Here is a 15,995-nt window from a genome sequence, read left to right on the forward strand (position 1 = left end):
GCCCAGCCCTCACTGTCTTGCATGTCGCCTGTGACTTAATTCCACCTTAATTAATTATTTGTAAACGCCGTCAATATGGAGTCGAGCCAAGTTTCGGTCACTTCTAAATAATTTAGCGACGCCTAACGTCTCTGATGGGACATTGATTCATATTAGGCTGTATCCTTGTGGCTGCAGCTCAAAGTGAGACACAGTAGGCTGTATAGTAATAATATTTGGGGCAACTTTTAGGGGAAATATAGTCCAATAAGGAAAATATTATCAGGATGACTGCTTTAAAAAAGAACGAAATAAACTCTATGTTGGGAGTAACAGCTAGAGCTTTGTAAGACACAACAGTCTGTGGGGTTTGTTTTTCAGTTGTAGGTTATTATTATTTTGAACAGGAGCCTGAACAACCGGAGTCTCCGTGTTTCCCGAGACGCATCAGTAACAGTGTAAGTTTCAGCGAACATATCCTATTACAAAGATGACACCCTCCTGTGGTGTAAGTCTGCAAACCTCCAAGGAGAGAAAGGACAGGAGGGAACAGTGCTCTCATCTCAGGCTAAAGCCAGGTAAGTAAAATAGCTTTCTTTCTTCTTTTTGTCTGTATATTTTCTTTTATGTGTCACTGTTCTGCTAGACTTTTCTAGCATGATTAGGTCATTTTATATTGTGCATTATTTATGCATGCACATTGCTTTTTCCACCAGATAACCAATACAGATATTTGGATGTTATCTTTGTTACAAGGTGGTTTTAATTTTGTTGTATGATGGTGTCATATAACCACCTGATTGTATTAAGTAACTGAAAAGTGTAGGTACATAATAACTGATTGGATAGCTGTGTATATACTGACCATGATTCTGATGTAGCTCATGACCCTCTCTTCAGGGTGAGATCATGACATCCAAAACTGATAACCCTCCATCCTATGAGGACGCGCTGCACCATCCGAAGTATGGAAACTACCCTCACCAGCCACAACATGGCTCCCCTCTTCCACCACCTCCATCTTACAGCCCCAGTCCGGGCATGTGCCATGGCCCGCCTGGCTACTGGGGCCAGGAGGGCGTCTACCCGGCAGCTGGGATGTGGGCAGCCCCTGGCTTCTCTCCATCTGGGGTGCCCACCACAATACCGACTCTGTCTGCTGGAGTGCCTGCATCAAACCAAGGTTCTGAGAAAATGATAGAGGACTTTAGTTAATCACATCCTGCATTATATTTATTTTAGCCTCAAGTGTAATAAGTATAAAATTGTTATTCCCGATTCTGCAGGAGACATGGATGATTTTCTGAGCACGCAGTGGGAAAGCACAGCTATTCGGCATGCCTTCATTAAAAAGGTAAACTTTTTTATTGATCATCAGACTTTTAATGTGTGAGCCAATGACAATCCTGTACATCCACTGAAATGTTTCTTTGTGTGCTCAACAGAACTGCTTGGTTTTGTGTTTGTGGGCAGGTTTACTTAATTTTAACAGTGCAGCTTGCCGTCACCTTTTCAGTTGTTGCTGTCTTTACGTTTGTGTAAGTGTCCCTGTTCATCCCAGTCTAATATTCCAGAGCTTAATGTATCTTGACTGGGGGTGAGCAACAGTTAACTCCCAGTGATCCCTTATGTCTGTGCTTTCATTAGTGACCCAGTGAGGCTGTTTGTCATCAGATACCCTGGCATCTACTGGGCATCTTTGTGAGTTACACTCAGGGAACATCACATACTTTCAGTGCAATTAGATAAAAAAAGGAGATAGAGCTACTCCACAGAATCATTTATTTCCTCTGTGCTATTATTCTTATCATGACATGCTGTTGTTGTGCTCTATCTCTCCATAGTGTGGTTTATTTTTTGGTTTACTGCATTCTGGTCTGCTGCAAAGGGCCGAGGTAAGCACGGCCTCTCTGAACAAGTTAGAAAACACTTTTACCACTGATAATGCTATGTCTTATTTACATATTCATAACCAGTAATGGCACTTCTGTTTGTTTACATTTTAAAATGCTCATCACAATTTGTGTTCAGGAGGCGTTTCCCATGGAATCTTGTGCTGCTGGGAGTATTTGTGAGTATTGTTTGTAGGGGTCAGGAGTCCATTTTGTGTACGGTCCACTGGATCCATATGGCCAAACTAAGATATATATATTGTGAGGAGTGACTGGAATAATAAAACAAAATAAAGCCAGTAAGAAAGAAATGGTTCAAATCCTCTTACTGTTTTCATGTTATCTCGCAGACTCTCGCCCTGTCTTACATGTCTGGAACAATCTCAAGGTTTGGCTCCAACTCAGGCAATACCCCACAATACACATATACAGCACATTTTGAAGATGGTGTAATACACCCTGTGATATTTTGATGTTTTAATCACTATATGTATCTTTCACAGCTATTATGAAACAAAGGCAGTGCTAATCGCCATGGGAATAACAGCAGTAGTTTGCATAGCTGTTACAGTCTTCTGCTTCCAAACCAAGGTAGATGGAGATGTAAACTGTGTCTCTGTGTAGCTCAGTAGCCCGTGGCTTGTCAGAGGATGTCTTTGTTGTCAGTGTAAAAGAACGCCTTTGTCTCGCATTACAATGGGGCACTGAGTTCCTTTAAATATTTATAACATTTTGGGATAAGACATGAACCCAGCTTCTCCGTCTGATGCAACTCGAGATGAATAAGCTACATTTTTCAGCTGGCACGTCCACCCAGCGTTTATTTTTTCTTTTAACCTCATTCTGATCCTCTTTCAAATTATCTTGACTGCTGCCTCATTTGGCTTGAAGCAAATTAACTTCACTTTCATCCCGCTAATGACTTGTTTCTCATCACAGGTGGACTTCACCTCCTGCGGGGGGTTTCTCTGCATCGCTTCCGTCGTGCTCTTGATCATCGGGATTGTTACGGCTATCGTCCTCTCCTTCCAATATGTGAGGACTCTTTGGTCCAGCTCTTTCATTTATTCTGTCTGCTCGTGTGTCTCGGTGTGAGGAGTTGCAGCTCAGTAGGGTGTATCCCTGTGACTGATTTCACATTCAGAGGCCTTTCTTATATCCCTCAACAGGTCCCTTGGCTGCATATGCTCTACGCTGCAATTGGAGCCATCGTTTACACTCTGGTGAGTCTACGCCCACATGAATTTAAGGGGAGCGTTTGAGTCTGGTGTTTATTACAAGGTTATTGTTGACTAACAAGTGGCACAGTGATCCTTGCACCTTGTAATACATGAGCGTTCCCCAGCTCTTACAACATGCTGAGAATTTGATAGCGCGTTAGATTAATCTGGCTTGTCTTGATGCTGAGGCAAAAGGCCATCAGAACTATCTATCAGTAATATCTATATAACATCAATATGATTTATCGCCATGGGGCCATAAATAATTTTCACAGCAATCTGCCTATACATGCTATCATTCATTTTCCGTAGCCACTTATTCTGTTAGGGGTTGCAGGGGGGCTGGAGCCTACCCCAGGCGGGGTACACCCTGGACAGGTCACCGGACTATCACAGGGCTGACACATAGAGACAGACAACCATTCACACTCACATTCCTACACACACACCTACGGCCAATTTAGAGTCACCAATTAACCTGCATGTCTTTGGACTGTGGGAGGAAGCTGGAGTACCCAGAGAAAACCCACGCTGACACAGGGAGAACATGCAAACTCCACACAGGTTCAAACCAGGAACCCTCTTCCTGTGCTTCGTTTTGGCCTGAGAGTGGTGCGAAATGGAAAGGGCTTTCCTCTTGGACCACCAGTTGTTTAAAGTTTTATCCAGTAAAATACTTTGACAGAGTCATGGGTGGGAACAAAATGTTGCACATTAAAAGTTCCCAGAGGATGTATCTAAATGGCCGTGGTGGTGCTTTGACATTGACATGTTTTTTTAGCCCAACCAAGAGGTTCACATAAGTGTTGCTTTTGAGTGAATTGTGTCATCAAGTACTGGATGTGTTGCCATGACATTCAGGTTATCATCAGGATATGTAGTAACTTTGCTTAGACTTTTATTTTGCACCATTATCATGACAGAAATTGAATTTGTCCAATGCTACAATTTATGACCAAATACCTTTAAAAATAATGACAGTCCCATCTGCCTCAGGTGTACTTGGGTGTACTGGCAAATGTTAACATGCTAATATACTCAGTAAACATTAGCATGTCGGCAGCTCAAAGCACTGGTGTGCTGTAAGTCCAGTCTCACAGAGCCACCAGTGTAGCTTTAGATTCTTAGGGTGCTTTTCATCATACTTCCTTGCGCCCTCTCTCCTCCGGAAAATGTACCAATCCCTTAAATGCACCATAGAGCAAGAAAACAAAGGTCTATGCTATGAATCTCTTCCTCGCATCCCTTTCTCATATCTTCGCTTGGAGGAACTAAGGCAATATGGAGTGGGAAGTGAGGAGACACGTAGGATTAAGGAAAGGCACCCTTTGTCTTCACTGTGTGCAGGTGGAAACTTTGTCCTGGTAGGAGCATTCAAGGAAGTGCCAGGGGTCACATGGACATTAGGAGTCATTCAGATAGGGAACAAGAAAATCAATATCAAAGTGTTATGGCAGTTTAGTTGGCTGTTGTTTAAATAATTTGTCACAATGATCTTTGAATGCAATTTAATGCTTGTGGCTATATTTGAGGTAAACAGGGAAAAATGTCTATTAGTTTTTACTTAACTTTGTCCCATCTTCTGTTTCTCTGTGTTAGTTTTTAACATACAACACCCAGCTTCTTATTGGAAATCGGGAGTTGGCGCTCAGCCCAGAGGAGTACATCTTCGGAGCGCTCTCTCTCTACATCGACATTGTTCACATCTTCCTCTTCATCCTTCAAGTCAGTGGAGCTGCCACTGAATAAGCCCCATAGTAAGAGCACATCTACTTTGACTTACAGGATATTGTGTTTGACGTTAAACATAATGCTACACGTACAAAAGTGTGTCAGTTAGGATGTCTCATTACTAGCTACATCACTGTTCAACTTCCAAACTATTAATTTAGCTATGTATTAAGTTTTTTTTTTACATCAGTAACACTTGAGCACTTTGATTTATTCTTGTGCTGTATGAAGCAGGGCAGTGAATGAAGACATCTTACCTAACTGTGAACGAGGAGAGAAACTCAAACATATGTATGGTTGCTACTTAATATTCTGTCTTTCCGTTTTGTTTCAGCAAGTGTTGCTTAAGTAGGTCATGCAGGCTTCATGTAGCCATGAGAGATTACACTGAACCTGTACTGAAAGGGGCATAAAATGTGCATGCTTAAACAACGCATTCTTACTTGCATCAAGCGTTACTGCTACTGAATTCAGAAGCAGTACACACGTAAAACATATTCAGAAAATGGAAACCAAGTAATCAATGTTTTTAGAAGTTTTTAATTATTTGTCTTTAGTCCTCTAATGACATACAAAACACCTGATGTTACAGGCATACTGCTGGAGACCACAATCATAAGTCGTTAGTCTTCTGTGCTGGTAGTAGGAGGGACTCAGATCTGTATTAACGTAGTTACCATCTCCATAGAAAAGAACTTAGACAAACACTGACTGGATTGAAAGATGGATTAAGTGTGTGCAGCTTCATAGAAACTTCCTGAAATCACTGGCCAACCCCCTTCACTCTGTTACGTATATTATCTGTTGTTATTAGACAACAATGTACAGCAATCAATAAAGTACACCCTACTGTTGTAAATGCTTCATTCTGTCATCTTAATGGTTAATCATAGTGGCACATTAGAGTCACAGGGTGGCACGAGCTCCTATACTCTCCCCCTTTTCTGCATTGTGGATTAGTATTGTTTCCCATCACCGGCGTCTGCTTTTGTCTACGTGGTTGAGGGTTCAAGGCGTCAGGCGCTTGGGGTCACGTGGGAACATGGAGGTCTGACGTACGTTGTGGAGACCCAGGTACAGCATGCAGACTCTCTCCAGGCCTGGAAGAGATGACAGTTCAGTCACTTAGCAAAACTTTTGCCATTAAAGACCAACCTGGAGCTTGGACTGGGACAATTTTATCGCGGCTCACGATGAAAAAAACATTCAATGAGTTCTTTGTGAATGTCAATTATCGGAATAACTGTGAATATTGTGTCCAGCAAAGGGATTTCTGAGCAGCTGACAATAAAAAGACTCTGCAAAAACAGGCTGCATTCACACCAACCTCAAAAAATGCACTGGCATATTTCAACTCAAAAGACATGATGTCATTCCAAGTAGTTGAAAAGCCTGACTTTTTAAGGTTGTTGTTTTCATTAAAAAGGATGTTCACCACAAAAACGTTCTGATAATATTCTTTTAAAACAGGTAATGTGTTTTTAGTAAAACCTCTGTCTCCTGTGTACTCCTCCTCCTCCTCCAAAAAAAAAGATCATTCTTACCAATGCCTCCACCACCATGTGGGGGAGCTCCATAGCGGAAGGAGTCGATGTACGCCTTGATCTTCTCCAGATCTGTCATGAAAGGAAAAAAGCTGCTTAAAAACTTGTAATGGACTTAAAACAAACTATCCATCCAATTAAATTTCTGGTGCTGCAATTCATGCTGCTCACCAACAGAGGGAGACAGAAGCTATATGTAAATCCCTCAATGCCCCTCAGTTTATCAGAGCGATCTCCACACTCTGTACTCTTACCAATCTGGTGATGGGTGGCTCTCTCAGTCAGCAGCTGAGCATCGTGGATTCTCTGAGCTCCAGACAGGATCTCCTCTCCCCTCATGAACATGTCATAGGAGTTGGAGTTTTTCTAGACAGAAAATAAAAAGCAAACGTCACCTATGAGGTCAGGAATTAAATGGAAGGAGAGGAAAAGACCAAACAGACAAAACATAAAGACTTGGACATTAAAAGACGGACTGGGAGTTTAGTGTGCAGTCTGCATCAGTCAGGGTGTGTATCAGTACAAAACTCCAGAATCTGTCCTAAACTGGTTGACAAACTGGAACTAGAAGCCAAATTTGGAGTATTTTCAACATAGATTAGCAGTGCAGTGGCTTTTCTGTGACACTGATATGAAAAAATTCTGTCAGTACTTAAAGGGATAGTCTGGATTTTTGAAGTGGGGGTGTATGCGGTTCTGATCCATCGTCAGTGTATGACATACATGGCATTTACATACATACATATACTGTGGTCAGCACACCCCCAGTTTTGAGAAGCAGCAGGAAAATATATTTCAACCACCTGAAAAAAAAACAACTCTCTGATTAAGTATGTGCTATACTATTAGAATATATTCACTGCTTTACTTTGCTGTCAGACAGCCCTTTCCAACGGGGAGCTAAACAGGAAATTATCTATGCTCTCTTCAAAGCCAGATTCCAACAGCAATTTTAGCTTGCTGAACTCAGGACCTGCTGGTCTACTGCTGCCTCGTGTGACTCTGCTGTTCGTTTCGATACATCAAAGTGAACAATAACAAAAACAAACTAACCGATCGAGGCAGCAGTAGACCAATAACTCCAGTGTTCAGCAAGGTAAAACAATTTTGTCAAAGGGGTCTGGCTTTGAAGGGAACAATAGAACAGCTTCAATTCCCTGTCGGACAGAGCTGTCTAATGGCAGAACAAAGTGTTGAAAATATGAAACCAATATATATATTTTTTTTAATCGGCTAAAAGATGTTTTGCTGCTGCCCCTCCCACAGCAGTACAATGCTTTGCTTCAGTGATGGCACTCCTGTCTGCTTCTCCAAACATGGGGCATGTCGACCGATATCTACTGTAGGTAATACACTGACTATGGATAAGCACTTCGTACAACCCCACTTTAAAAAATCCAAACTATCCCTTTAAGTTAAATTCTTCATGGCTACATTGCAAGGAGCTTTACATATGCAACAAAATCCAGTGTGCTTTTTTATCATCCAGTACATCCAGCAAAGGACAGACGGGTAAAGAGTCTTTTGCAAGTCTAAAGTTGTCGCTGGCCGCAATGCAGGTTTACCGCAGGTCAACCACAACACTCATTTGCAAAGATTTACATAACATTTGTCACTGCACATTTCTTACTATGAAGCCAGTGCGTGTGTTTACTGCATGTGTATGTATAAGTGAGTGAGAGACTTACAGGGTTGTTTGGATCTGGCATTGTGTAGAAGGGTCTAACAGCCAGTGGGTACTTATCCAGCACGTAGAAGTCAGTATCATACTGAGGAAGAAAGAGGTGATACAAACAGTTAATAGTTGTTTTAAATGAGATTTGCTGGATAGACCAGACACCTGTGGATGAATCAAGACAATAGTATCTCCTTTTTTCCACTACAGTTTTAGGGCTGCAACTAACGATTGTTTTCATCATCAATTAATCTGCCCATTATTTTCTCAATCAATCCATTAATTGTTTTGTCAATAATTAGATCATCTTGTTTTTTGGAGCAACCTGATGAAGGCAGCTGATAAGTGCTGACTTTTAATGCTGCAACCCATCAAAAGATGACCTTTTAATACTTAAATACTTTAATACTACTTTAATATCCATCCACACAGGTGCAAATTGCTGTTTTTTTTTCCACAGTGAGTGTCCAACCACTAATATTCATTATTTTTTCTTTACACTAAATTATACATTAAATGAATGAAACGCATTTGAACATACCTTTTCCTTGACAAGACGTCCAAGCAGCTTTTCATTGGGTGTGCTACAGAACAACCAAAAAGAAATTAACTTGATAACTTTGTGTTATTGTGTCACATGTCCACCTGTGATGCCTAAAAGTAAATATTGTACAATTATTTATTCTCTTCTAGTGTTTTTACAACATAACAAAAAACAGTTTTTATGCACTTCTCAACTGTGCTGTAAATAATTTAATACAAAAAAAAAAGATCACAAGAATGACTTGTATTTAAAATATTGCAGAGTTACTAGTCTGAGGTTTCATTTCCTCTCTTTAAACTCGTGTCTACATGCATTTCTGCTTTCATATCTGACACGAAAATGAGTGGGATGTGGGACACAGGGCGTGTGATGTATTCTGACCTGAGGTCCTCCTCGTCTCCCATCTCGACCCCGGCCTCGCGCAGCATGGCCAAGGCCTCGGTGTACTCCAGCCTCAGAGTGGGCTCCAGGAATTTGAAAGGCTCACTGGGGAACTGCTTGTTCACCGTCTGGATCTCTGTCTGGAAGCTGATGCAGACAGACACACATTAAAATCTACTAACCCAAGGTTCAGAATTCCTGCCCACACACAGCTAGATGCCAGAAAAATAATCTGCCTTTGGTAGTTAGCCTAACAAGGGTCACAGCCCACGCTGGCTGGTAACTTTGTGCAATACTAGAAGAAAGGCCTCTTACAGTTTGTACAGTGTTTGAATTTCAAACGTCATCCCTGCTGGCCAATAAAATGCTCTACAATCAGAGCAAAGCAGAGCTAATGGAGGTCGAAAAAAACCCCCATTTAAATGTAAAAAAAACAATGCTGACTAAATCACACCCTACAAAGGGGCTGAACATGAACATTTTAAATAGACATCTATTTTGATACATTTTCAAAGTAAAATGAGACAACTAACAGATCTCCAGGGACAGCAAGTCAACTTTGCGTGAAGTACTGGAACATCAGTCAGACGCACATGCAAAATTACATATTACGTCAAGGAGGAACAGTCTGGAAAGTCATGAGAACAAAAGCAAACAAACAAAAAGAGGAACAGTGGCTGTTGTTGAAACTGACAAATTGTGACTGACCTTTGCACTATAAAGGGGGCTGTTGCTGCAGCTACATGAAACCTAATATGACCTCTGGAGCAATGTTTCCCACGTACATTTAGTTCAGCATTCAAAATGTTCTTATATGAAGTGGTGAAGAAATTGAGATGTATCCATCCATTCAATGTTTGAGCCCATCAGCCAAATCTCCCTACATGTTTATCTTCAACAATACAAGCATGGCTACAGAACCCCCAGCATGTCAGCAAAAAATAAATAAATAAAAATAGCAATAGGTTAAAATAAACTGCCACTAAAATGCAGAATAAGTTTTAAAATTCATCTTCAATTCATTCAGCCTGTGCGTCAGCTAAGAAGGCTCTCCTTGTGTCATTTCCTGTCAGTGCTGTCTCGGAGCCATGCTGCCATGACAGTGGGATGAAAGAAACAACTTTGGGTAAACCAAAAGAGCTTTACCCACTGTTTTTATTTACCCATTCATTCTACTTTAACAGCTCTCTCCACATGCTGCACTGGTTCACACCACTAGGAGGCAATAAAGCCACATCAACAGATTTGCGACAGAGCTGACGGCAGTGGGTGACACTTGATATGTATTCAACAGTTGATATAGTAGTTTTGTTATGAAATACAATATTTTGACTTGTTGCCACGATCTGAATTTCCACCCAGGAATTGGTCCTGTCAAAATTCACCTCTTGTGTTGAGTAGGAAAATAAAACTTGAGCCTCTATGGGGTGAAATTTGCATCAATTTCTTGTGTAACGTCACTTCAGCTTCTTGAAGATGCGAGTAAAGCAAATACCGAGAGAACCTTTTCAAAAGTCAAAACAAAAATGTCAACCTATTAATCAGAGCTGTATATGAATCCTAATCTTACTTGTCTCTCAGGCCCTTGAAGATCTGCACCATGGTGTCAGTGATGGAGTCAATCACTTCGTGGTAATGGTAGCTGAAGGCCATCTCAATATCCAGACCCACGAACTCAGTCAAGTGACGGTGGGTGTTGGAGTCCTCCGCCCTGAAAACTGAGATGATGCAGATTTAATATCAAACGTCTGAACCAAGCAGGCACAATTAGAGGAGAGATGACAGGCTGCAATACATCTTCTAATGAAATTGCCTTTTATTAAGTGTCATCTTATCCAGGGGGCACTGAATCCTTAAATGTACAAAGGGTCACCAAGGTAACAACCTGGCCACTAAATTTAGCACTATCGCATTAAAATCTCATAAAGTTCGGACAATGTGTTAACATGCAACTTTGTGCTTCATCAAAAAGTATTTTTTCACCAGAGAGAGGCTTGTAGGAAGAGTAGAAGTAGGCGAAAAACTAATGCTTCTTAAACCAAAGAATTTGTTACTGTAGGAACTTTAATGTTATCCTTCGTTTCGTTGTTTCCTTTATTGTGAAGGACTTCGTTAACTCCCAGTGATAAGTGCTAGAAACTACATGAGCACTGATTGCAGGTACTTGTATGATGAATTAACATTATGAGCACTACATATAATTAGCCAGAGCTGTGAATTATGGTTGTGCAGAGGAATGAGTGCTGTGGCAACGTTGGAGAGTCTCACTAATGTGCAACTGAGCTTCTTTCTTTTTGCTCTTTTAATTGACCGGTGTTCAGACGGGAGGAGCGGTGTCTACATATGCATGCAAGCAGTTGATTAAAGGTGCGTCTGCGTCCCACATATGGCTGAAGGGATCATGCACAAGCACACAAATTCACAGTGACTAAGATTTATAAAACGCAGCCATGCATATGTATGGCTTTATAAATCTGTCTGTGTATATGTCTGCTTTGGTATGCACACAGAGTGTAGAAGCTACAGTTTTATGCACCTGACCTCAGCATACATTTACAAATGTAAAACAACTCCAAACATAACTAATATGACATCTGCTCATGAGACCAGCCTTGTGTTTACATCTGCTTGTTCCCTGATGGACCTCTTTAGCTGATTTCAGATGGTGGTACCATAGCTGTGAAAGCAACATTTAAAAACACTGTACTTCTAGCCACTGGGATTTCGAGGAAAGTTGATCCCAATTCTCCTTACTTGCCGAATAGGTGCGACCGTAACTAAGGCAACAGTGGTGAGTACATTGTTGCTTTTGAAGCAGTGATGACCTTAAGCCCTTTGATTTCTCCGGTGGAGCTACAAAGAAACAAACAAAGACCTTGGTCCAGTCAGTAGAATACCGAATGAGCACCCCTTTCTCAAATGTTTTATTTATCCTTGTTTATCCATGTTTCCACCTTAAAATCAAAAAGAAAGGTTTGTAATGTTTTGTATTCATGCATGTTGTTTCGTTACGTACGTATTCAATCAGATGGGGGCAGTGTTTGCTTACCTAAAGAGCTGGGGGGGGGGGGTCTCTTAAACTTAGTACAGCACCATAAAGTCTTTTACAAGTCCCATTGTGTCACTAACACACTAAACCCTACAGCAGCTCTGACCACAGTGAGAGCAACAGAGGGAGGTCTGTTAAAGTTTAACAATCTAAATGCATTTGCGGCCATTTTCAAACTGTCATCTCAGTTAATAGGGTCTGCGCTTTTCACGACACTCTCGCCGCTCGTTTCATTTCGTGTGCCATAAGTGAATGAGAGTGCGAGTGGACAGTCGGGAGGCATTCTCACCTGGACCCACACAGAAGACCTTGTCAAAGTCAGCACAGATGCACATCTGCTTGTAGAGCTGGGGAGACTGGGCCAGGTAGGCGCTGGTTTTGAAGTACGACACCGTGAAGACGTTTGCTCCACCTTCGCTGGCGGCTGAAAGTGGACAAAAACAACTTTTAGATATGGAAATGAGGTTTTTACAGCCCCACGACACAAAATGACCATTGACTGCAGGGGCTGACACACTTTGCAGGAAACTGAAGGTTTCTCACTTCACAAACCCAGACACCTCCACCTAATGATGATGTATATGTCACCTGTTCAGTAGATGTTTCAGTTGGAACTCTAATGAGTAAGCTTACAGTCATTTTTCTCTCTTTTTTTGCAAATAAGAATATTTCTATGACTGCTTCGGGCCAACAGGAACAGCTCCACAGTACATTTCTGACCTGCTCACTCACTGTACCCCCATCAGACCTCTCAGGTCTTCAGACAGTGGCCTTAAGGTTGTACCCAGAATAAGATCAGGGGGTGGTAAAGATGTTTTTAGTCAGTTGGACCTGTCCCCTAGAATGCTTTGACCGATAAGCTGCAGTCTGTAAAAACTGTGTCTAAATTTAAAGTTAAGCTCAAAACCTTCCTGTTTTCTCAGAGCTATGAACATTGTTAGTGTCTCTGTGTATGTGGGTATTATGGGTATGTATAAATATGTGTTGTTTTTCACTATTGTTATGCCATCATGTTGCACTTGCTTGATATTTTTATGCATCTTTTTAAATGTAAAGCACGTTGAGTTCTTTGTAATGAAATGGCCTCTATTAAAAATCAATTTAAAAAAACTATGCAAATTATTCATCAGAAAAAAAACTACAGAGCTACCACGCACGTTTTTCAAAACAAACAGGCCTTGCTCCGGCCAACTTACATAACATATCTGCGGTTCCATATTCGGCACACACGTCAGAGGTTATAATCTGATATTAGCGTGTCGTCAATAGCAGGGTGGGGGTTCACACGGCACAAAATGTTCACTGTGTGTACTGTGGGTGTTGGCAGGCAGGAAGATGCGGTTTTCGCAAAAAAAAAAAAAAAAAAAAAGGGGCACACAGTGTTGATTTACAAGTGCCGCCAAAATAAAAGCGCGCCACTTTTGAATTTAGTCGTGTGAGGCTAAGTCGATATCATTGGCTCTTGAAGAAAAGAGGAACTAAGAGTGTCACAAGTTTCATCACATTTCAAATCTGAGAGGCAGGTGGGAGGCCGAGGGCTGGAGATTAGTGTACACGTTTATGTCTACGTGTTCTATTCACTAGTATACAACTTTCATTATACATCATATACACCTTACTGAGCATTTTCTCAAGGCTTTTAACAATTCATTCTCTACAGCTGGAAAGTGGAAAGGTTTTCCACAAGGTTAATTGTATACATGTAGAGTAGCAAGTCATCTCTCACATCTGATGTTGAGAAAGTGATATCAGGATAAGAGAAACACTGTACGAGGAAAGCTCAAAAATAACAGTGTTTTCTCAATGTCAGAGGGAAGATTTCAGTTTGAATCTTAAAGTCGTATCTTTCCAGTCTTCTTTTCTTTCAGTGAAGTGGGATAAGGTCTTTTGGGAGCCAGCTTAAAGGAAGGCCTCCCCTGTCAAATTAGAAAGGCGCTGGGTGGAAATGTGAGTTGAGGAGCTGATGTGAGAGTTGGTCGATGCATCAGAATTCCCAGTGGGCTGGATTAAAATCCTGATAGGTCTAAAACAATAAAAATTCTCTCTTATACCTTCTTGTATTTTGTTTGCTTGCACATCAGATGTGCATGACTGTATTTGGCTTCAGAAACTCTCCGTTATTCATTGAAATAGTTCTGTTTTGAGCTTCAACTGAGCTTCAAGTTTGATATGAATTGCAGTCTAGAGAAAAAAAGGACAGTTTATACAGGAAGTCAACCTTACAACTGTCACACGATGACTCATGGGACACCTGTGGGTGGCGATATCGAAACAAGCGTGCCTCTACTGAAGCATCTAATCAAAAATGATTCAACGCATGTTAGTCTTACTTTCACCATGGGGCAGGATCAACATGACAGAGAGCGTGTTTGTACCTGATATGATTTTGGGGGTCTGGATTTCCACAAAGCCCTTTTTAGTGAGGGTGTCTCTGAAGAGCTGGCAAACTCCTGACTGCAGGCGAAAGATGGCCTGGCTGGTGGTTGTCTTTGGGAGGACACACACACACACACACACACACAGACACACACAGCCACAGCCACACACACACACACACACACACACACACACACACACACACACAGAGGCATTACCACACTTTGCGTGATTCATTGGATTTATTACACAACTATAGCAGATGTGTGAAAACAAGACCGCCAGTTTCTGTTCATGCAACTCCTCTCGACATGAAGGGTGAAATATTTATTTGCTGGCAAAGGGCGAGATATGCATTCAAAGCCAGCGAGAGCCCCAGGTACTTCAAACCTATCATTATAAATGTAAATGCTGAAACCAAGGCGGGGACAAAAACAGCTCAAACTAAACCAAGAGATTATTGTAAAAAAAACCTAAGCCCAAAATCCCCCCAAAACTTCATGTCAAAAACAAAAGAGGACACTCCCTTTCATCAACTGACTCATCTCAGATGACCTTAAGATTTCTACAATTTAGCCCGACTGGCTTTCAACTCCAGTTATTATACTCCTTCTTGAAGACAAACCCTGGTCTGTTCAATTCAGGATGCACAGGTCTGTGTTAATTAATAGGCTTCATTTCTCCCTTTTTTCCATTACTAGTGGCTGTCCAGCCCTGAATAGGCCTTGTCTGACGAACAGTTTGCGGAATGGAAAGGTGATAATGTTCAAATACTGGCATGCTCATTAATCTGCAGACAATGCCTCAGGGCTGTCTGGCTGTAACTTTTCCTTCAGTCCCAATCTGAATACTTGACAAAAAGAAGAAGTGGAGAAAAACTTTCCGGCTTCAAAAACACTTTTAGAACCCTTTAAAAAAGCAGTGAACCAAATTAACCATGTGAACCTCGTATGACTCATTTGTGTTGCGTGTTACACGTTGGGCTGTGGCCCGTGTTAAACCTGGGAAACCCAATGTAAAACCAGTCTGTGCAGGACCACATTCAGAAATTAGAAAGCACTTCCTGTTTACAGCATGTCTCTAGGTGTTAAATTGGGTGTGTGGGGTGGCAGTTAGTGTTCTCTGAAACTGGCACGTCGTCTGATGGTGTCCCAACAGTGTGGGGAGTAGGGACTTATAAAACCTGGCGTACCTCGGCTTGAAATCTGCCTGTGGTGACGATCCACCACAGGCAGGTTTCAAAGTACAAAAATCAGAGTTCAAATATTCGCCTGAGTTCTTTCCTGGGCTCACCTTTATTCATCTCTCTAGTAAGTCAGCCGGCTGATAATTATTTTAACAACAGTTGAACGAACGGATTCTCTTTGTTCACTGAAATTTGACATGAATCAACTACTTCAGTAATTAATTTCTCACGCCATACTCCAAGGGGGAAATGCCACATATTCACTTGCTGCTTTTCTTTTTCTCATGTCACAGTAAACTCTTTAGACTTTTTACAGAAAACTAGCAACTTGAAGACATCACCTTGGGCTTCATGGTATGGATTTTCAAAAATCTCTCACATTTTATAGACCTAACAAATCGAGAACATCACTGGCAGA

The 15,995-nt window shown here is 41.4% G+C and overlaps 2 protein-coding genes across 2 annotated transcripts in view; one reads left to right on the top strand and one right to left on the bottom strand.

Annotated features, from left to right (window-relative positions):
• The first annotated feature begins 502 nt into the window (after positions 1-502).
• Positions 503-5,213, top strand: LOC126393579 (protein lifeguard 3-like). Its single transcript, XM_050049801.1, has 12 exons — positions 503-557; positions 880-1,162; positions 1,266-1,333; positions 1,453-1,517; positions 1,627-1,680; positions 1,824-1,874; positions 2,011-2,050; positions 2,222-2,259; positions 2,375-2,462; positions 2,811-2,906; positions 3,041-3,094; positions 4,691-5,213. The coding sequence occupies exons 2-12, from the start codon at positions 889-891 to the stop codon at positions 4,838-4,840; spliced, it is 978 nt and encodes a 325-aa protein (XP_049905758.1). The 5' UTR covers positions 503-557; positions 880-888; the 3' UTR covers positions 4,841-5,213.
• A 129-nt stretch (positions 5,214-5,342) lies between these two features.
• dars1 (aspartyl-tRNA synthetase 1) overlaps positions 5,343-15,995 on the bottom strand; it is a 33,226-nt gene continuing 22,573 nt past the window's right edge. Inside the window, exons 10-18 of the mRNA XM_050049786.1 lie at positions 14,391-14,502; positions 12,305-12,439; positions 10,537-10,684; positions 8,967-9,113; positions 8,583-8,625; positions 8,055-8,135; positions 6,621-6,732; positions 6,367-6,438; positions 5,343-5,922 (exon numbers count right to left, since the gene is read on the bottom strand). Coding sequence (XP_049905743.1) covers positions 5,831-5,922; positions 6,367-6,438; positions 6,621-6,732; positions 8,055-8,135; positions 8,583-8,625; positions 8,967-9,113; positions 10,537-10,684; positions 12,305-12,439; positions 14,391-14,502 — 942 coding nt within the window. The 3' untranslated portion in view covers positions 5,343-5,830. The remainder of the gene's footprint in view (positions 5,923-6,366; positions 6,439-6,620; positions 6,733-8,054; positions 8,136-8,582; positions 8,626-8,966; positions 9,114-10,536; positions 10,685-12,304; positions 12,440-14,390; positions 14,503-15,995) is intronic.

Source organism: Epinephelus moara, chromosome 7 (assembly GCF_006386435.1).
Source record: "Epinephelus moara isolate mb chromosome 7, YSFRI_EMoa_1.0, whole genome shotgun sequence".
Classification (NCBI taxonomy): domain Eukaryota; kingdom Metazoa; phylum Chordata; class Actinopteri; order Perciformes; family Serranidae; genus Epinephelus; species Epinephelus moara.